We start from the raw sequence: 22,913 nt of genomic DNA, 5'->3' as shown, positions 1-22,913 counted from the left end.
CCAATGAGTCAACTCTTCGCATGAGGTGGCCAAAGTACTGGAGTTTCAGCTTTAGCATCATTCCTTCCAAAGAAATCCCAGGGCTGATCTCCTTCAGAATGGACTGGTTGGATCTCCTTGCAGTCCAAGGGACTCTCAAGAGTCTTCTCCAACACCACAGTTCAAAAGCATCCATTCTTCGGCGCTCAGCCTTCTTCACGGTCCAACTCTCACATCCATATATGACCACAGGAAAAACCATAGCCTTGACTAGATGGACCTTTGTTGGCAAAGTAATGTCTCTGCTTTTCAATATGCTATCTAGGTTGGTCATAACTTTTCTTCCAAGGAGTAAGCGTCTTTAATTTCATGGCTGCAATCACCATCTGCAGTGATTTTGGAGCCCCAAAAAATAAAGTCTGACACTGTTTCCACTGTTTCCCCATCTATTTCCCATGAAGTGATGGAACCGGATGCCACAATCTTCGTTTTCTGAATGTTGAGCTTTAAGCCAACTTTTTCACTCTCCACTTTCACTTTCATCAAGAGGCTTTTGAGTTCCTCTTCACTTTCTGCCATAAGGGTGGTGTCATCTGCATATCTGAGGTTATTGATATTTCTCCCGGCAATCTTGATTCTAGTTCATAGACACAGCTATTACAGGTTTAAAAAAAAGTCTTATGGTTATAAACAGTGCTTGAATTTTGGAAAAGTTCACAGAATTATTCTGATCTCTGAACTGTTTATTCCTGCATGAACAAAGGTCCTTAGACTTTCAGATATCTTGCTAAACAAAGATTCTGGATATGAGATAACTAAGACCAGCATTGGTGTTACTGTCTCTTTTAGTCCTTCCACACTGTCAGTCTCTGTTTGCTAATAGGATTTTATTTTTAGTTAAAAGTTTAAAGCACCTGGTCTTTTGAAAAGACTCTGATGCTGGGAAAGATTGAAGGCAGGAGGAAAGGGGACGACAGAGGATGAGATGGTTGGATGGCAGCACCTACTCAATGGACATGAGTTTGAGTAAACTCCAGGAGTTGGTGATGGACAGGGAGGCCTGGTGTGCTGCAGTCCGTGGGGTTGCAAAGAGTCAGACACGACTGAGAAACTGAACTGAACTGAAAAGCACCTGGAGATTTAGAAGTCTGTGAAAGATTTACAAGAAGATAAAAGTTCCATGATAACCATCATTCTTGGTTTCCAAATGGTCAGAGTCTTTCCCTTTTCACCCATTTCTGCTTCATCTACTCCAACATACGCTCAAGTCCAGGAGACAACTAGGAAGAGTTGGAGAAAAACTGAAGAGGAGTCCAGAGAGAAGAACAAGACTTGCTAGAGGGATAACTTTCAGTAGAAGAAAGTGGATGAGATCTAGTGTCCAGGTGGAAGGACTGGTCTTGGGCAGGAGCAAAGTGCAGTTCATCCATTGTTGCCAAATGGAAAGCAGAATATTTAGGCATGGGTGCTCTGGTATGGGTAGGGAATGAGAGCTGCTGGCAATTCTCCTCTAATTGCTTATTTCATCAGCAGGTGAAACAGAGGATTGTAGAACAGAGTTTGAGAGTTTTTAGAGAAAAAAGAGAAAGTATTAAATGGCTTTCGAATAGCTATCAGGGAAGCCCTATGGACTAGGGAAATGTAGTAGAACTTTTTGGCAGCATAAAAGCCTCTGAGATTAATGACCATAAATTTAGAGGAAAACCAATCCGTCTATGGGGTTGCATTGAGTTGGACACGACTGAAGTGTTAGCAGCAGCAGCAGCAGCAGCAGCAATCAGTTGGTCTGGTTGTTTCCCTCTGGAGACACTGAGGTGTCCCACATAGATGCAGCACAGGTGCAGAGAAGATTCAATCACAGTGGGTTTTTCCAAGTATACAAGAGTATAAGGGAATTGAGAGTGTGTGTGTGAGGAAGGGATTAAAATGATACGTGGTTGGAATTTAAGCTGGGGGAAAGAGTAAAATAAGGATGAATGATAAGTTAAAAAATAAGAAAAGGTGGTGGGATAGATGAATTACAAGTCTCAAAAGATGTGTTGGTGTAAGCGGAAAAATAGAAGGTTGTGGTTGGAGATGGTGGTTCTTGAAACTGAGTTTATGTGAGGCTTGTAATTACTGCTAATGACCAGGTGTGTAGGGGCTGATCACTAGGATGAGTGAATGAGGTCAGGTGAAGGACAGGATTATTGGAGGGAAGTTGAGAATTGAGAAGCTTCAGTGCTAGAGTCATCATCTATGTGCCTGTTGAAATCAGCAAGATATAAGATAAGAATAATGTTGGAGAAAATGACTGCTAAAATCTTCTAGGAATGAAGTGGAGTAACTCAGGGACCAGTTACCTTACAGGTGGTATGTTCTGACAACACAAGAGTCAGGAGTCAAAACTAGAGTCAAAGAGTCATATTTAAATTAAAATTAAATCTGGAATTGGGATTGAGATGGAGAGCAGACTTTAAGATCGTAAAACCTAATGATTTTGATGATTTGAGTTAACAATTTTAATGAGTGCTGAAAGAAGTAATATATGTTAAGCCCTTAGAATAGGGATGGTATGACCTATGAAAAGAGTCAATAAGTGTGGGAGTGGTGATAGTGACCATCAAATGTATTCTTTGTTCTGTCTCTTTCAGACTGTTAGAAAGTGGGGGCTTCCCTGGTGGTCCAGTGATTAAGACTCTGTGTTTCCAATGCAGAAGGTGCGGGTTCAATCCTTGGTCGAGGAGCTAAGATGGACATGCTATGCAGCGTGTCCAAACAAAACAAAACAGGCCATTAGAAAATGAACATTGTTAAAATGTAGAGAAGATATTGCACATTTGCATGTGTTCAGAAATAATTATGCATACCAGAGAACTTTGAAAGCTTTACGTATAAAAGGGTATTGTTTTGTTCTACTTCTTTGAATATTCTGTGAGAAAAAGTATTAGGACTCTGCCATCTTTAACAGCCACCCACTCCCACCACTTGCTTTTCACACAAGAGAATAAATGAATCTTAGCAATGGTTTTTTGAAATTGTTACCCTATTTATAAAAAAATAGGGACTGCTCGGGAATTCATGACTTTATATGATTCAGTTCCTTTTCCAGGCAGATTTACAGTGGAGGATTCATGTAGAGAGGAAAAAAAGATTGCAAAGACACGTTGGGACTAGACTCAGAAAGACCCTGCAAGCCACTGTAGTTGGCTTTGAGCAAGCGAGAAAAGAGCCTAATTCTTCTGTTTCATCATTCTCTGATTGAAGGACATGATGGGGGAAGATTCGAGACTGCAAAATCAGTTAGGTTACTATAACATCCAAATAGACCTAAGAAATACCTAAGTTAGACCATAATAGCCATGTAAATGAAAAAAAAGAAAAATTCACAGAAGTAACAGAAAACCAAGCAATTGAATAGAATCCTGAATTCTTGGAACACTTCCTTTCACCTCTGCCACTCTTCATCTGTATTGTTCAGTAAAGTGTATTAACATATGGGTCTCCTCAATTAGAATGTTATTTCTCTATGGCAGAACATGTATAATGATGTATGTATTGCTCCAGGTCCGGTCTGCAAAGGACCACACTGGAGAAGAGACTACCCTCTGAGGTGTAGTCCCTAAGGGTTGGACTCTTAAGACAATCTGGACTGAAGGGGCGGCAGATTAGTTGGTCTACAGGTTACAATTCTCACCTCTGGTGCAAGAGGTCCCAGATTCAGATCCTGGACAAGCCCCCAGGATGATAGCTAACGGTGAATGGTGTCAGATCCGTGATCTCTGAAGAAGATTTAACTCGGGGACCAGGGACCAGGCTTGATCACTCAAGAGCTTTTGTAGAGCAGAGTTTTATTAAAGTATTAAAAGAGACAGAGAAAGCTTCTGACATAGACAATAGAAGGTGCCCGGGGATCCCCACACAAGCTCCCGTCCTAATTACATGCGAGGAACCCTGGGTATTAATAACTGGGAACGGCCAATCAGTTGACTTCTTTTGGACACTGGGGCAACTTTCTCTGTGCTCACTGAAGCCCCTGGTTTGCTTTCCTCCTGATCCACTACTGTAATGAAACTGTCTGGATGAGCCAAACATTATTATGTCAGTCATCCTTTAAGTGGCAACTTTCTCTGTGCTGTTTCCTCACGAGTTTCTTATCATGCCAGAGTCTCCCTCGCCCCTTCTGGGGAGGGATATATGGAACAAGGTCCGGGTCTCTCTTTTCATGAATATGGAACCAGCTCTTTTTAATGGAACAAACTAAATCCTCAAGTGTGGGCTGATGAAAAATTCTTTGGGTTGAGGACAAAATGCTGTTCCTGTCCTTATCAAGCTCAAAGACCCTCACCTATTTCCACATCAAAAGCAGTATCCCCTAAAGCCCGAGGTTAAGGAAGGGTTAATACCCATCATTGAGAATTTGAAGGAGCAAGGACTATTAATTCCCTGTAATAGTCTGTGCAACATTCCTATTTTGGGTGTGGAAAAGTTAAATGATAAATGGAGACTAGTTCAAGATTTATAAATAATAAATGAGACTGTGGTTCCTTTTACTCATATGCCAAAAACAAATGGATTTTCTTGTTTACAAGTCTATGTCAGAAACTTTCTCTATCCCTTTTTATACTTTAATAAAACTCTGCTCTACAAAACTCTTGAGTGATCAAGCCTGGTCCCTAGTCCTGAAGTTAAATCTTCAGAGATCACAAATCCAACACCGTTCACCATAAGCTATCATATTCATCCATCAAAATGTGAAATCAAACCAATATTGTAAACCAATCATCAACCAATTAAAAATAAATATTTTAAAAATGTGTTCATTTGAATACAGAGTATTTCAATTGTAATTGCTCAAAAAATTGTTATCAAGGGAATAGACATAGGGAAAGAAGGAAGAGCCAAGGATGTCACCTGAAGGAGGAGAAGCCAATGTCAGGGTCAGTGGGACAGAGCGCTCCTAGCATCTGAAGCTCTACAGGTACTCGTGCAGGTACAGCAGTGCCCTTAGACTTAAGTACAAATTGAAGATGACATTCAAAGTGTATTCAGCAAATTCTCCTTTCCTGACCTCAATTGCAAACTTCATGAATACAATCATTTGTCCCAGCAAGGTAAGTGCTTATTGAAACCAAAGAAGCTTTTAGGAACAGATCTTCAGTTGTATCTCAAAGAAGGAAAGAAATGAAAACAGGCTGCCATTAGAGAATACAATGCAGTCCACCTTCATTTTCTAAGAAATTTTTAAAATTCAGTTAAAAGTCATTTTTAATAATTATTACTTAAATTCTACTTTTACAGTCTCATTTCACAAAACTAGGACACATTAAATGGGATGATCATTTTATCCAAGAAATTATAACTGATGGTAATTTTTATTTTTCTTTTTGCAAGCCTAAATTATTCAAATTTATGGTAGAATCCCACTTTTCTTTGTCTTATTTGAGTTGGTCCCTGGTGTCTGTATGTTCTAAATCATAGGCTGTTACTCTGAAGTGGAGTTAGAAGAGCCCAGAGGCTTTTTTTCATCTCCAAGATATCCACTGGATTATAGAGGAAAACTGGAATGTTCTTGGGTCCTCCGAGTTTCACCAAGCAGTATGGCAAAATTTACAGTTGAGTATCTGTTACTCCCTTGGTCTCATATGTGTCAAGATTCAGCTCTGATTATTTATGAAGAAAACCACAGTGAGAGAAGAATGTCAGGTAAGGCTTAGGGGCATTTATATGTGTGCTTTTCCTGTGTAAGCAGCATAATATCAAAGGGAGAGTTAAACTTGGCAATAATACCTCTGAAATGTAATGTAATATATTCATGTAATGTAGGCATATTTTTTGGAGAAGGCAATGGCACCCCACTCCAGTACTCTTGCCTGTAAAATCCCATGGATGGAGGAGCCTGGTAGGCTGCAGTCCATGGGGTCATGAAGAGTTGGATACGACTGAGCGACTTCACTTTCACTTTTCACTTTCATTCATTGGAGAAGGAAATGGCAACCCACTCCAGTGTTCTTGCCTGGAGAATCCCAGGGACAGGGGAGCCTGGTGGGCTGCTGTCTATGGGGTCGCACAGAGTCAGACACGACTGAAGTGACTTAGCAGCAGCAGCAGGCATATTTTTATGCGTTTATTTTTAGACATATTTAATATTTTCAAGTTTGAATTTACAAAACAGGTATACTAAAGGTTGAGTGGGTGTGTTTGTATGTATGTGTATTTAGGGGGAAAAAAAAGGCAAGAGAGCCCATCCTCAAATGTAACAGAACCATACTGGAATGCCAGAGTGTATATGACCAAGGAGGGATTAAGATGATTAAAAATCATGTAGGACCTAGAGTGCTGAATTTTAAAATACAACAAAACACATTAGGCTTTTAAAATGGTGGAATTGAAAAGTTTGCTAATAACATACCAACTGTCATTTCATTTCATGTATGGGCAAACCTATTTTGTTTAGCAAAACAAACTTCCCACCTCTTGTTTGTATAGGTATAATACAGGGTTTTTGGCTCTCAGTAAAGAGGAATGGCACTAGTGGTAAAGAACCCGCCTGCCAATGCAGGAGACATAAGAGATGTAGGTTCGACCCCTGGGTCAAGAACATCCCCAGGAGGAGGACATGGCAATCCACTCCAGTATTCTTGCCTGGAGAATCCCATGGACAGAGCAGCCAGGTGGGCTATAGTTCTTGGGGTCCCAAAGAGTCAAATATGACTGAAGTGACAGCATGCACAAAGCAGGAGGTGGGAAGGTGCTGTAAATAATTTGGTTGATGGGGACACCTGGAAAGAAAAGTTTATGTATGTTACTGTGAGTGTAGGTAGTTGACACACAAATGTGCATGCTTGATTCAGGAGTATACGGAAGCCAGGGAATTGCTTTGAGGTTGAGATTGTTTTCTTTGGAAAAATTGAGAGATTGAATTATTGACTTAGAAGGCACAACCATTTATTTAAAGATTCTTTCTTTAGAAATACTGTCTCATTTAAACTGCAGAGGAAACCATTAACTGGCCTGTCCACTGCACATTTTCCCCCTATGATCAGATCACCTCCCCATCCACCCTGATTGAAATGGCTTGAGGTCTCTTTGTAGCTGCAATGAGATCCAGAATGCACAGTATGACATTTGCCTCCCGGTCCCTTAACTCATTACACTCCGCTCTCAGGGCCCTTGTCCATCTACCTCTCCCAGCTCTTCAAACAGCTCTTCTCCATCCAGTCAAGTCTTGACTAGGATGTGCTTTCATTTTTTTATTTGACATTTTAAATACAATTTTAAAGATTACTTTCAATTTACAGTTATTACAAAACAACACATCCTTGAGCCTGTCTTACACCTGAACAGTTGGTACCCCTCTCCCTCATCCCTCTATTGCCCCTCCCCCTTCCGCACTGGTAACCACTAGTTCGTTCTCATATCCATGAGTCTGCTTCTTTTTGCTATATTGACTAGTTGTGGAGTTTTTAAATCCACATATAAGTGATATCATACAAGTATTTGTCTTTCTCTGTCAGCATAATGCCCTTCAAGTCTATCCATGTTGCTGCAAATGGCAAAATTTTGTTCTTTTTAAATGACTGAGTAGTATTCCTTTATGTGTGTGTGTATGTGTGTGTGTATCACATCTTCTTTATCCATTCATCTATTAACGGATGCTTAGGTGCTTCTATATTTTGGAGAGTGTAAGTAAAGTGCTATGTACACTGGGGTGCGTGTATCTTTTTGAACTGGTGTTTTTTTTATTTTTTTGGATATATACCCCAGGAGTGGAATTGTTGGGTCATATGGTAGTTCCATTTTTAGCTTTTTGAGAAACCTGATACTATTTTCCACAGTGGCTGTAACAACTTACATTCCCACCCACAGTGTACAAGAGTTCCCTTTTCTCCTCAGAGAACACACTTTCTTAATGAGGCCTACCTGATTGATGTGAATCACATCACCTCCCACCTCTGTAATTCTTAGTGGCCCTTCTCTTGGCATTATTGTCTTCTAACCTATGATGTTGTTTCATGTTTTCATACCTATGTCATCCCTATTAACATGAGCTGCTCAAGGACTGAAACTTGTCTCTTCGTGTCAGGAATCCCATGTTTAGAATAGCCCTGGATACACAGAAGGCATTTAGTAAATGACTGACTGACTGAAAGGTCACCTCCTCAAATAGACATTCTAAGTCTGAAGGACCATCAACTTTCCCTCTCATGGTCTTTTTCTATCATATTCTGCTATTATTTCATGTGTAGCAGTGGTCTCTATTTGAAATCATCTTCATTTACCTGACCAAAATGAAAGTGCCATGAGAGCAGGGATCTGGCTATTTTCTTCCCCTCCTATATTTTCCCAAATTGAAGTAATAGAGACTCGGAACATTTGTTTTGCATGAATGCATACTACTAAATTTGAGCCTCTTTCACCATGCCTTTAATCTGATATTATCAATTTAATCACTTTTACTTTGTTTAATTATTAATGGGGATAATTTTTTTCCATTTATTAGTTATCTGCATTTTCAAATTCCTTGTTACTACCGTTATTTTTAAATTTGAGTATTGATCTTATAATTGGTTTATAAGGGCTATATATATATGTGTGTGTGTCTGTGTGTATATAATTATATAAAACAATTTTTCCTTTGTCATAAATTACAAGTACTTACTTATAAGATTATCATTTGCCTTTAAATTTTGTGTATTTGTATGTTGATATAAATATTTTTAAATTTATTAATTTAAATATATTTCTATGTATTTTCATCTTTGATTTATCTCATTGCTTTTATTTTTAAAAATTAATTTCCCAACTAAGGTCAGAAATTTTTAATTAAAAAAAGCTTAATCCTGCTGAAATAGATTTTCTCATATGGTGTTAGTGTAGTGTTAATGTTAGTCGCTCAGTCGTGTCTGACTTTTTGAGACCCCATGGACTGTAGCCCACCAGGCTCTTCTGTCCATGCACTTCTCTAGGCAAGAACATTGGAGTGAGTACCCATTCCTTTCTCCGGGGGATCTTCCTGACCCAGGGATCAAACCCAGGTCCCCTGCATTGCAGGCAAATTCTTTACTGCTGAGAGACCAGGGAACCCCTCTCATATGGTAAAATGATCTTATGACTGATTCCGTTTTTGGAAAAAATGATTTCCTCTTTAATTTATAGCTATCTTTATCATATACTGGGGCTTCTCTCATAGCTCAGTTGGTAAAGAATCTGCCTGCGATGCAGGAGACCCCAGTTCGATTCCTGGGTTGGGAAGATCCATTGGAGAAGGGATAGGCTACCCACTCTGGTATTCTTGGGCTTCCCTTGTGGCTCAGCTGGTAAAGAATCTGCCTGCAATGAGGGAGACCTGGATTCGATCCCTGAGTTAGGAAGATCCCCTGGAGAAGGGAAAGGCTACCCACTCCAGTATTCTGGCCTGGAGAGTTCCATGGACTATGCAGTTCATGGGGTCACAAAGAGTTGGACATGACTGAGTGACTTTCACTTCACTTCACTTTATCATATACCAGGCTCCCAAATAGAAATAAATGATTTCTGGAAAAACCAGGCTTCCCTGGTGGCTCAAACAGTAAAGAATCTGCCTATAGTGCAGGAGCCTTGGGTTCGATCCCTGGATGGGGAAGATCCCCTGGAGAAGGGAATGGCAACCCACTCCACTATTCTTGCCTGGAAAATTCCATGGACAGAGGAGCTTGGTGGGCTGTAGTCCATGGGGTTGCAAAGAGTAGGACATGACTGAGTGACTAACACTTGCCTTTTTCATTGTTACCTACTGAAAACCATGCTTGACTTTGTTTTAGATTAACTGTGGAAACCCTATAATTTTTCAACCTAGCATTTCTTTGATTTGAAATTGTCAGCTTGAAACCTGTAAAATTGTTCTGTCCTTTAGATGATAGCTAGCAGAACTGTGAGGCTATGATAGAGATATTACCTCTTACTCAAGTGGGATAGTATCCTTGTGCACTGCAAATGCTATGTTTTTCCCTGTGGGAGCCAGCAACCATTCAAGAGCTGCATTCATCTCTATTTGCTACAAATAAATATTGGCTTATTCTTCAAATAGTATTTCAGCATCGTTTACTCTAATATATCATGCCAACTAATGATTTTTTCTTCTTGTAAATAATCTTTTCCCTTCCTTACTCCCAACAAATATATGTGGAACACCTACTATGGGTCAAGGATTGACTTTTCTTGGTTGTGAGCATTCAAAAGTGAACAAAATGGACAAAAAGTCCCTGCCCTTACCACCATATATTCTAGGGGGGAGAGGACACATGATAAAATATATAATACATTAGACAGAAGGATTAAGGGGAAATGAGGTGGGAAGAGAGAGAAAAAGCATATGGGATTGCAGATGCCATAGAATTGGGTGCAGAACAACCAGCTTTCTGAGCAGATGACATTTAAATAATTATTACAGAAAGACATGGAATTATTCTTAATAGTAGGTGAGTTTGATTCTAAGAAACTCATGGGTTCTTTCTATACCTTCTTAATCAGCCCTCTGAATCATTTTAGAATTATGGTTATAATTTTACATTCTCTTTGACTTAGGTTCTCAAAATAAAGCAATCAAAAGAAGATTGGCTGTAGGGAAAGAATAAATTTTCACATAAAAAAGTTTCCATCATGGGTTTTCACAGTGATGTATTTTTAATAAATAGGTTACTTTCCTAGGAGAGAAATGGCATATCAGCCTCATAATAAAGATAAAATAATGTGCTACCTACGGTCTTTCATGGGAACAATGGGACATAGCAGACTGTAACAGGTATTAAATTTTGGGACCTAGGTTCTGCTCCTGACTCCCCACCCCCTAGTCCGTGACTTTGGGCGAGTCATTTGAATTCTAGAACGCTGTTTCTCGATTTGCAGAGTGGAGTTTAGTTGCCATGCCTAAACTAGAGAAACTTTTTTAAATGTTCTTCTTTTTTAACAAATTTGATTTTTTTTAACCTAGGTAAATTATGCGGAAGAAGGCTTTATCCAATGGTTTTCATGAGCTCTGGACCACTGGTGAGGGTGACATTTCATTCCAGTGTGCAAGGTGCTTTTGGCATAAATTATATTGTCTTTAGAGTCCAAGGTATGTTCTAACTTATAAAGTTAAAACCAGCATTTAAACATGTATATTATCATATGTGAAATAGATAACCAGTGCAAGTTTGATGCATGAAGCAGGGCACACAAAGCCAGCGCTCTGAGAAAACGCAGAGGGATGGGATGGGGAGGGAGGTGGGAGGAGGTTTCAGGACAGGGAACACATGTACACCCATGGCTGATTCATGTCAATGTATGGCAGAAACCCCCACAATATTATGAAGTAATTAGCCTCCAATTAAATAAATTAAAAAAAAATCTCAGTGTTTTTCTTTTTAGGGATATTTCAAAACTTATGCACTGTTTTGTAAGCAAAGTTATGTTTCTGTGGGGAATGAGTTTATATTTGAAGGGAAAATCATTTTCAATGATCTGATTTTGGTCTGATCCAAGAGAAAAACTACTTAGTGAATAACTTGACTGACTTGTACATCATTCAGAATTGTGACTCATGGACATGGCGGTACAATATATTAACTGCAAAGTAATATTTTTATCTTGATTGTCATTTTATACCACAGTTAGCTTTTCCTACCACCATTATCCTTGTGGATTAAAAGATTTGGGTTCTAAATCTTAGCTGGCTGATTAGCTCCAGACAATTTTTATCTCTACAGGAGTTCCCTTTATAGTGATATTATAAAAATAAAAGGTTAGAATGAGTTTTGAGGACAAGCTAAAAAAATAGTAGAGGCTGATATAAATGTAAACTGTACACAATTCAGAGTTATTAGATTTTCAGACATGTAATTAATGAGATTTTTGACTCTTGATGAGCATAGGTAACCAAAAACTAGTTTCTCTCCTTGGCACTGAAAAGCTTTGCAGGGATATACATGGAAAAATTTAAGTGAGAAATAAAAAGAAAAGCATGTATATCATATGAAATTTGTTTTCCTAAAGAACTATAGTATAAATATTGCTTTAACAAATATCATATATCATTTGTACGTGGAATCTAAAATGTGATACAAATGAACTTATAAAACAGAGACAGACTGACAGACATGAAAAAACAAACTTATGGTTACCAAAGGGGAGATGGAGTGGGGGAGGGGAAAGTTAGGAGTTTGGGATTAGCAGATACAAACTATTATATACAAAACAGATAAATAGCAAGACCCTACTGTATTGCACAGGGAACTATATTCAGTATCCTGTGATAAACCATAATGGGGAAAAAATGTATAAATATATATGTATAACTGAATCACTTTGCTGTGTACCAGCCACTAACACAGCACTGTAAATCAACTATAGTTGAATTACAATTTTTTAAAAAGAATACTGCTTTTAAATGGACTTGAGTAGGGAAACTACATCATCTACAGTCATTCCTCTTTATCTTCCATAGACCCTAGGCTGTGCCAAATATAATTTGAGAGAGGTGCTGGTTTTCTGTAACCTTTGAATATTTCAGATAGAAAAATTTTTAGTGAAACTAACCACCTCCTGTTAACTTTTTCTAAAACAGGGAGGAAAACTGACAGCTCTGACCTGAAAAAGCATATAACAAGCCTCTTAAAAATTAGTTTTATCTCATTTTTTTTCTTCTTTATGTCTAGGTCCAAAGGGCAGTAAAAGCACCCAGTCTCTTCAGAGTTCAAACCAAGAGCATGTGGCCACTTGTGAAGATGTTATTCTGACCAAACCAGCAGGGATCATACAATTCCCGAGAAATTTTCACAGAACAATTATGAGGTGAGGAAGGAATTTGTATTACGATGAAAGTTTTTGAATGATCACTTGACAAGCAGCAACATTTGTTATCTGTTTAAGGAATTATTTCCCACCTGCTTTCCTGAAAGAATGGACTTTGAGACAATACCTGATTTGAAGTCTTAAGTATACAGAACCTGAATGTGAGATTACCCCTGCTGATAAACTGTACTTTCCCAACAAAAGAGATCACTTGTTAGGTAAAGTGAAATGCTGAATCTCTATCAAAGAGCTTTGGAGATTGAAATAATGTATGTAAAACCTTCTGGCACATAGTAATACTCAATAAGTGGTTCATATAAGAGAACTTTCCCTAAATTAAACATTAGAATAAACTTAATCCTAAGTAAATGTGTATGATTTGGGGACGTTTAGGGCAAATTGACACAGGAATACTTGGTTAACTCTTATGGATTGCCAATTAGAATTTAGAATAACACATGTGCCTGACCAGCCATTCATATAATGGGTGTATTTGGTTAAAACTTTTGACAAATTCAAAAGTATTAGAGAATATTTTTACTGTTATAGTTTAAAATTTTCTTTCACCTAAGCACAAAAGAAGCAGGTACAGTCAATAACAGTGACTCACTGAGTGATGCATTAAATTCTGAACAAAGTAAATAACAATATATGCTACTGAGAAATAATTTCTAACTTTCTTTCATTGTGCTGTAGCTGCCACTGGAGATTACTAGCCCCTATAAATCATATCATTCGCCTTGATATTATCAGCTTCCAGAAGCAACCAATGCCCTTGGCCTGTCAGGGTGACCTGTGGGTTTATGAAGGATTTGGATCAGGCAAAAAATTAATAGGTAACCAATTTCCCATGAAGAACTATGCTATTGATTTTCTTTTGTAAAATATTCTTAGATCATTTTATATTCAGTGTGTGAATTACAGATGACATAAATTAGTCTCTTCTTAAATGTGATATTGAAATAACCTGTTGCTATTACTATATTTGTAATTGAAATTAACTTAATACTCTGATTAAGTTAAAAACAAAACCAAACTATGTGCTGTTTACTTGAGTCATACATAGATTAAACTTGGCCAGAAATACTAAAAATAAAGGATGAATAAACAGTCTCAGACAAATGCAGCACAAGAAAACTGAGAGTATAATATTCAGTTCACTTCAGTTCAATTCAGTTGCTCAGTCGTGTCCGACTCTTTGCGACCCCATGAATCGCAGCACGCCAGGCCTCCCTGTCCATCACCAACTCCCAGAGTTCACTCAGACTCAGGTCCATCGAGTTGGTGATGCCATCCAGCCATCTCATCCTCTGTTGTCCCCTTCTCCTCCTGCCCCTAATCCCTCCCAGCATCAGAGTCTTTTCCAATGAGTCAACTCTTCGCATGAAGTGGCCAAAGTACTGGAGTTTCAGCTTTAGCATCATTCCTTCCAAAGAACACCCAGGGCTGATCTCCTAATGGACTGGTTGGATCTCCTATATTAGTCAGGCAAAATAATATTTCAGGGAAGGCATTAAATGGCCTTATTAATTAGATAGTAGTCCAAAACCTGATTACAGTGACTTAAATTCATTATTGTGAAAGAAAGAGAAATGCTGAGGCATGCAGATGCACCACCAACTCAATAGTTCAACTCTGTGAAGACTGGAATTATTGCAGTTCTCTTGGCCTTTTCCTAGTGGTTCCATCATGGCTATTTCAGTTGTGGCCATTACAATGGAGAGAAAAGAAGAAAGGGCCCAGGGAAGGGTTATCGCCACGGAGAAAGCAAATATGTCTCCAAGAATCCTGTAGCAGATTTAAGTCACTTTGGCCAGATTTTTCACATGGCCACACCTGACTGAGAGCGAGATGACTAGAGAAAAGGGAAATGGAAACGTAGTTTGGGCTGGGTGACCAAAGTTGCTCAATTAATTAGGATATAGCAGCCTAGAGTTCTGAAATCTGATGATCCTGGGTCCAGTAGATTGCAGTTCTACCACTTGGTAATTCAGTGACTTTGGGAATGTTCCCGAAGCTTTCTCAGTTAGTCAGTGTCCTCACTGGTAACGTGACAATAACTACCTGTAACTTTTCATGTGATTTAAGTGAAAAGACACAGCATCACTAGCACACATGTACATGGGTATTACAAATTCCCAATGTGCCTAAGTCAGAGATATAGATGCCTAATGTAACAAGATGACTCCCAGAGAGAGAAGATGTATAGCATTTTGCTGGCCTTTGTCTCTCTAGGAAGGACCCAGATGTCAGTGTCCCTCTCCATGTTGGTAGAGTCTTGCCAGAGTTGATCAAACAGCCAATTGCTAAACCACTGTTCTTTTATTCTGTAGGCTTACACCCATTAACATCCCAGAAATAGGTGCATTGACAGTCTTTGTGTTTCTACTTAAGGGAATATTAGTAAACATGGAGCTTTTACATAACATCAGAAGGGCATAGCTTTCTGTGGGGAGAGTGCAGCATCTAGGCTAGTATCTTTGGAAATTATCTACGCTTCTTGCTTTCTTGCCTTACAGAATACCTGTAACTTGTACTGCTTCATGAGGTTACTTTGATAATTAAATGACAGAGTGCATGTTAATCAATATAAAAGAAACCAAGCACCTGCAGTGTTTGAATTAGAATTACACCTCTAAATTTGTATTTTTAAATTGTGCTGCTTAGAAGAAAAGATTATTGTCCCTCCCTATTGTCCCTCCATCAGTGGAGTGTTTAAGAACACAAGGTTTGAAGGAACAAAGAAATACAGAAAAAGGGAAAAAAGTACATTAGCTATGTCAGTTATAATTTATAATATTGATGAACTGTATCTCTGTTGTTCTTATAATTTGTTCTTCACTTAGAATTTGTTCATAAAATATATGTATTATTTCCTATCTTCTTCCACAAAAAGTTTTTGACTCTACTTCAATTTTTGCAAATAAGACAGCCTCTAGTGGTTAACTCAGTTTTTGAAGTCAATAGGTTATTGAATGAATATTTTAAACATAGTCAACAATGCTATATCCCCAGAATGCACAACTAGTTTAATATTGAAAATGCATTATCTAAAAGCTAGGTCAAATTAGGAAAAATAAATATAAATCAATGATAAAATAATCATATCCTTAAAACCATCCAAGTGAAAATTAGTTAGAAGTTATAATGTAAAAATCACTTTGGTTATAATTAGTCACAAAAACCATGTAGCTAGGAATAACCTTGAAATGTGAGTTTTATTGCACAAATATGAAACTTATACTTGTGCACACGTGCACACACACACACACATATCTGAATAGAGAAAAGTACCATGTTCTAAAACTGGAAGATGAAATTAACATTAATCCACCCCAAGTTAATTTAAAAATATAGCAAAATCCCAATGGTAATTGTCTTTGGAGAGCAAGGAGGAAATTGATAGTAACTCTAAAGTTTATCCTTAACTAGAACTAGCTGAAAATGTTTTGGGGGGAAAAAATGACCAGATGATGAGGTGAATTATCAAGATAAAAACATACTTTGAGGTAACCATAATTAAAACAGAGCAGTACTGGTATAAAAGAGACACACATGAGTAGACCAGAAGGGGCCCAAGAAACTATAAGGCATTTAAATGTGATAAATTTTGCATTGCAGATCAGGGAGGGAAATATAAATTATATTTTCCATCACCTCATATAACAGTTGAGTAAAGAGCTAAGCATTTTTCTTAAGGCATTAAAAGTTTATAAAATAAGCAATTATCTTAGTTATGGATGGAGAAGGATTCTAATGTAAAAGCAATTGAAGACAACAGGAAATTATCAATAAATTCCTGTGTAACTAAAAACTTCCTTCAACAGAAGCAAAATAAAAAACAAGTAACCAAGGATTTTCAACAACTCTGAGAAAGGTTTAAGGTAATTAATATAGGGGATGTGTATAAATCAGTATTAGAAAAGCCCAAATATGTAAAAAAAAAATTATAACGGCCCAAATATGTTTGATTTAGCATTGAAAAAATATCAGGTTAAAACCAGAGTTCTCAAAGCTTTTGAGTCTTTTATTCATTTTCCTAAAGAATTGTGAACTATTGACCCAAGTGATTTTGCAAAAGCACTGGATTAACCCTCAACCTCTTTTGATCGATAAGGAAAGTTAATGAATATTTATATATCAGTTACTATACAATCTAAATTAAATCTCTATTTTTTTCTGTCACAATGAAGTTAATCCTCTGGCCATCTGTTTACTAAGAAGGGCAGTTTTCTTATAATAGTGAAAAGCTTAATAGTTCTAGAATTGTTGACTTGAAACTGTGTGTGCATAGCAAACTACCTTTGTTAGAATGTTTGTTTCAAGGAATACTATGTATGGTCAGTTAAACTTAGAAATGGTTTGTCACAGGAAGCACACTTGAATCATCAGCCCTATAATAATTAACAGTGACTCAACAATTATAAAGCACAGATGCATTCTTTTAGAATCAAGAGGATCCCTAATATAAAACAATTTAAAAATAGTACAATAAATAATAGTTTAACCAACTGATTTTAAAATACAATTCAGAATTACTATTTTCCTAGGGTGGTTCCATGGTAAAGAATCCACCTGCCAAGCAGGAGACATGGATTCAATCCCTGGGGTCAGGAAGATCCCCTGGAGAAGGAAGTGGCAACTCACTCCAGTATTCTTGCCTGGGAAATCCCATGGACAGAGGAGCCTGGTGGGCTACAGTCCATTGGGTCACAAAGAATCGGACACGACTGAGTGACTAAACAGCAGCAGCAGCACAATAATACAAAAATGGGCAAGTGATCTGAATGAGCAATTAATAGGCAAATAGATGTGAGAAAAAAATACTTAGCCTTTTTAAAACATAAATGAAAAAAAATTTACCTACTTAACTGACAAAAATATTTGAAGAATGATTATACTTAGTAAATAAAATGCAGTGTAACAGACATTTTCATGTTGTTGTTTAGGTATAATACATAGTTTCTTTCTGGAGCAAGATAGAGAAATGTTTTTCAAAAGCAATAAATCTATAACCTGTCATTCAGTGTTTCTATTTTTATCCATACTTTTAAGAAATATACTTTACATTTATGTACAAGATATTCATTCAGCTAGTGTTATTTATGATAATGGCCCCCGCAAAAAAGTATCAAAATAGGAAATTGGTTAAGAAAAGTATAGCAAATCCATAGGATAAAATGTTATACCACCACTAAATGAAATATTTTCACCTAACTTTTTTAGAAGACAGGAAAGTCCTACTGTGATATTAAGAGAGAAGATTGGAATGAAAAAAAATTACATAATATATTTTATTTTTTAAAAAAAAGTATGACTAAAGGCCTAATAGAAACCATTAGGTGTCATTTTCAAGGCTGTGCCTAAATCCTTGAGGAAGTCAGTCCAGGTGTTTTATCGGGTTTCTTTTGTTTCTGGGCCTGTCCACTCAAGGACAAAAGGGAATTGAAATTCCTGGGCCAAGGGCATGCAGAAAAAAACATCCTTTGGGCTTCCCTGATAGCTCAGTTGGTAAAGAATCCACCTGCAATGCAGGAGACCCCAGTTTGATTTCTGGGTTGGGAAGATTCCCCTGGAGAAGGGAAAGGCTCCAGTATTCTGGCCTGGAGAAATCCATGGAATGTATAGTTCATGGGGTTACAAAGAGTAGAACTTGACTGAGCGACTTTCACTTTCACTTAAATCTAACACAGTAAACCAATTGGCTTCCCCTGGATTTGAGTTAGGATAGTATTAAGGATTAGGCACAATAGGATCAATGGGTCCAATAGCTTCATTAATAGCCCTTAGGTCTTGTACAAATCGATAGTCTCCAACAGGTTTAAGAATAGGTAATACCAGAGTATAATATGGTGACTGACAAGGTACCAGTAATAATCCATATGAATCATACTTCTTCACTGTAGGAGAAATTCCTCTCTAGGCTTCTAGCTTTAGGGGATATTGTTTTTCACAGGCATATTCTCATCCAGGTCTTAGCTTGATAACTACTGGTCAGATGTCTTTGTCTAAGCCCGAAACCTCAATGTTCCAAACTTCAGGGTTTACTAGGGCTTCTATCTCAGTTGTAGATTCAGTCTGTTCATTTTCATTCTCTGTTAAAATCATTTGGTGATGAATAAGTTTTCCTTAAGGGCTTCCCTGGTGACTCAGCAGGTAAAGAATCTGCCTGCAGTGCAGGATACACGGGACAATGCAGTTTCCATTCCTGGGTCGGAAAGATACCCTGGAGGAAGAAATGGCAACCCACTCCAGTGCCTGAAAATTCCCGTGGACAGAGTAGCCTGGCAGGCTACAATCCAAAGGGTTGCAAAGAGTCAGACACAACTGAGGGACTAAGCACAATGTGACACAAAGTTTCGTTGTTCCCTTTAGGAACAGAGTGGCCTCTAACTAGTTTAATAAATCTCTTCCCATTAAAGGGACAATCAGGCACAAACAAAAAGGAATGTAAAAGTAGTTGGCCATGAATGTTACATATAAATTGTTCTAGGAAAGTGTACCCTTGTCTTTTTCCTGATATTCCCATTATATATTCTTTATGATTGTTAAGATTTCCAATCCTTTAGGTTAAGACTGAGAAGATTGCACCAGTGTCTATAAGAAATTCTATCAAGTTGCCTGCTACTTCAATGACTACCCCAGGCTCAGCATTAATTATATAGATGATATCTCTAGGCAGAGTCACTTCTGGCCTCAGGCCCCTCTATCTTCCGATTGTGAAGTCTAATGGCCCCCATCACTCGCTGGCAACTGAGGTGTCCCCTCTGCCCATGCACTGACTGTTGGCAAAGGGTACATTGATCACAATCTTTCCTCCAGTGTCTCTTCTGTCCACACAGGGCACAGTGATTTTGTTTGGGTACCCATGAGCCTCATGGTCCACCATGGTCAGATTGGCCCAAAAAACCTGGCCTCTCCTTTGGTGGCCCCTGAGTGGACAAATCCTTTGTAATCATTTGAGTCTTTTGTTTGTCTCTCTGCAGGCATTCAGCCCTGTGGGCTACATCCCTATAATGAAAACTGAATAAGCCAATTGGAGTAAATCATTCATAGGGGTTTGAGGATCAGCAGATACCTTTTGAATTTTGTGCCTGATGTCTGGGACAGATTGGGCTTTGAAATGCATAGCCAAAAGGACAAAGGGTCTGTCCCTCGGGGGAAGGGGATCCTCATTTGTATACTTTTAAAAGTTTCCTCTAATCTCTCTTGAAAAACTGCAGGGTTTTCATTTGGTCCCTGTTGGACTTCTTTTACTTTCTCATAATAAACAGACTTTACCATTCATGTCTTCTATCAAATAGTTAATCATATTGTCCTATCTGTCCCTGTCAGTAGAATTCATCTGGTGATTCTACTGCGGATCAGCATCAGGGACAGTGCCATTCCCCACTTGAAAAACTGCATGTCCTTGTTGGGCCCTAGTTGCCATTTGGTCAGCACTGTCCCTGGCTGCTAGTGTTATACCCTGTTTTTCCTCTGGGATGCAGCAATGGGATAGTAAAAATCTGCAAATCTCCCCAGGTGAGATCAAAAGTTTTCATTAACCTGGTAAACTCCTTAGTGAAAATTACAGGGTCCTCAGTAAAATTTCCCAATTTATCCCCAGCCAGACTTAGAACGGATATTTTGAAAAGGGCCCATGGACTGTTACTGTTCCTTGACTCTCATCAGGAACTTTGCTCAGAGGCAAGATTGTAGGGGCAGGTGGCTGGTAATTTAGGCCACTTTGGGTGCTAGCTGGGCTGAGATTGTGTTCCTTGGGTGACTTGAGGAACAGAGAAGTTCTGGAATATGGTAGTGGCCTCTCCTCACCTTTGCACACACTTTCCTCTGGGGTTTTAGCCTCAGCTGGAGCAGTAGCTGTCTCAGATCTGAGAACCTCTGTTGGCACAATAGCTCCTCCAGGAGGGTGCGGAACAACTCCCACTGGGCTGACAGCTGCTTCAGGAGCAACAGCTTCTTTCTGTGGGGGGTCTGGTCTTTGCATGGCCCTGTACACTGGGTCAGGTAAACTGTCATCTGATTGGTTCTTTAAATTAGCCTTCTGGGTTACACATATATTAAATCCCTTCCAGTTACAGTTCCCAAATACAAGGTCATAAAAACTTGAACATGTAGTATTTCACCCCATTTTGATTCCCTTCTAGAGTATAAATCCAGTGTAGTATAGTATTATAATTTAGAGACCTGTTCGGTGCTCAGTTTCCTTGGCTCTCTAACTTATATTGCAGCCAAACCTGGTTACATAGGCTGAGAAGTTTTTTCTTTTTCAAATCTTGTTCACTTTTTTTTCCAGTCCTGGAGTACATGTCCCAGAGGGATGTCAACTGGGATTCATTCAATTTGACCATCTTAGACCCAAACCTGAGGAGAGGTCTCTGCTTCCTGGGCTATCCATAAGTTTTATTTTTGTGCAATTTGATCAAGATTGGCAGTTATGATTTTAGATGGTATCCCTTCCAAAGCAGTCTCCCAACCAGATGTTAGTGCCCAAGAAATTGCCACAAAGGAATAGTACAGAAGATGTCCCCAGTGGTGCTGACGATGATCTGGAACTTGTCTGGCTGCAAGTCAGAAATAAAAGGGTTAACATTTGCAAGGGCCTGGAGGGAGGAGAAGACTGACATCAGGGCCTGATAGGTCCTCAACTGGACACTCCTAGTAATTAAGGAAAAGTACTTTGAGTCTTGTAAGCTGCTTCCCTGCCAAATTGAGAGAGAAGAGTGAATTGTTACACCTTGGTGATCATACAGGTCTTTTGGAGTTAAAAGATATGGAACAGATAGAGAGCATAGAAGGAAAACCTCAGGGTCAAAGAGAAGAGTAGAGATTGCTAAATCCTGCAACATCATATAGCGACTGGATGTGTACAAGCACAGCCATTCCATCGCCACGGTATGTATCTATGTAGCCAGGGCTCAAACCTGGTCAAAGCAACCCAGACAGTGAAATTCCTTCTTTTTCACATGCCATTTCCCTTGTCTCCTGCACCAGCAATAAGACTCTTTCTGTATTTCCATACTACCTTTCCATGGCAACCCACACTGATTGTCATCATTTCTCCAGATCTTTAAACATCCATATCGTTGTTCCCCTAGCTTGTATCTCAGAATCCAGTCAGAGCCATAAAGCTCTCGGGGTTGCTTGGCCTGACTGAAATGGGCTGTCATCAGTGGAGTGTCCTCCCCAGAACTTCTGACCTGTGGTGTCCCGTGGCCCTACTAGAACCCGACCCCAGACCTTCTTATCTTACCACAATCCTGCTCTGGTCACCAGCTGAAACCACTGGGTGGTGTTTCCAGGGCTCTGAAGAGCTCTGGCACCACAGTCCTTTATGTCTCAGCCCACAAAGTAGTTCAGTGAGAAGCAAAGTGATTGATAGGAAGTGATTTATTAGAATAGGACATTTGTAAGGTTCACAAGTGGGAAGACAAGCATTGCGCTGCCTGCGTACTCAATGGGTTTACTTTTTTGTAATCAAGAAAGAGTGAGGGGAGGGAGATCTTCTTGTATTTATTGAGTAGAAAGAAAGTAGAACTTCCATCATCAGCTTCCTTCCCCAGGTAGGCAGGGAAGTTTACTTCAACTATCAGAGCACTTGGAAAAATATTTTCAGGTCTCAGTACAGTGAGGGCCTTTCATTGTGAAAAATGATCTTTCCATAAATTTTTGTGTGCACAGAGCCTGTTTTGGTGGTCGTTAATTTGATGACATCACTGGGCAGTTTGTAGGCCTTGTTTTCTACTATTGTTGTTTTGTCTGGGGGGCATTGTGCAAAGAACATGTCTAGGCCAAAGAACATGTTTTGGGGGTTACTAACTCACTGGCCTTACTGAGCAGGATGTAGGTTTCATGCTGCCATTGTTTTGTTGTTTGTGGGCATGTCCTCTGTTTCTGTTGCATGGTTTTGTTGCTAAGTTAGCCACGACCCATTTAGACAGCATATTAAAAAGCAGAGACATTACTTTGCCAACAAAGGTCCATCTAGTCAAGGCTATGATCTTTCCAGTAGTCATGTATGGATGTGAGATTTGGATTGTAAAGAAAGCTGAGCACCAAAGAATTGATGCTTTTGAACTGTGGTGTTGGAGAAGAATCTTGAGAGTTCCTTGGATTGCAAGGAGATCAAACCGTCAATC

General features: G+C 38.8%; 1 protein-coding gene across 3 annotated transcripts in view; it reads left to right on the top strand.

Annotated features, from left to right (window-relative positions):
* The window catches only part of LOC113892602 (ovochymase-1-like), a 92,698-nt gene that overhangs the window by 44,829 nt on the left and 24,956 nt on the right, over window positions 1-22,913 (top strand). For all 3 annotated transcript variants that reach the window (XM_027541630.1, XM_027541629.1, XM_027541628.1), the window contains exons 14-17: window positions 5,440-5,664; window positions 10,931-11,056; window positions 12,636-12,771; window positions 13,468-13,607. In XM_027541630.1, the coding sequence (XP_027397431.1) occupies window positions 5,440-5,664; window positions 10,931-11,056; window positions 12,636-12,771; window positions 13,468-13,607 (627 nt within the window). The remainder of the gene's footprint in view (window positions 1-5,439; window positions 5,665-10,930; window positions 11,057-12,635; window positions 12,772-13,467; window positions 13,608-22,913) is intronic.

The sequence above is a fragment of the Bos indicus x Bos taurus genome, chromosome 5, assembly GCF_003369695.1.
Source record: "Bos indicus x Bos taurus breed Angus x Brahman F1 hybrid chromosome 5, Bos_hybrid_MaternalHap_v2.0, whole genome shotgun sequence".
NCBI classification, from domain to species: Eukaryota; Metazoa; Chordata; class Mammalia; order Artiodactyla; family Bovidae; genus Bos; species Bos indicus x Bos taurus.
This window is presented reverse-complemented; position numbering and strand designations above follow the sequence as displayed.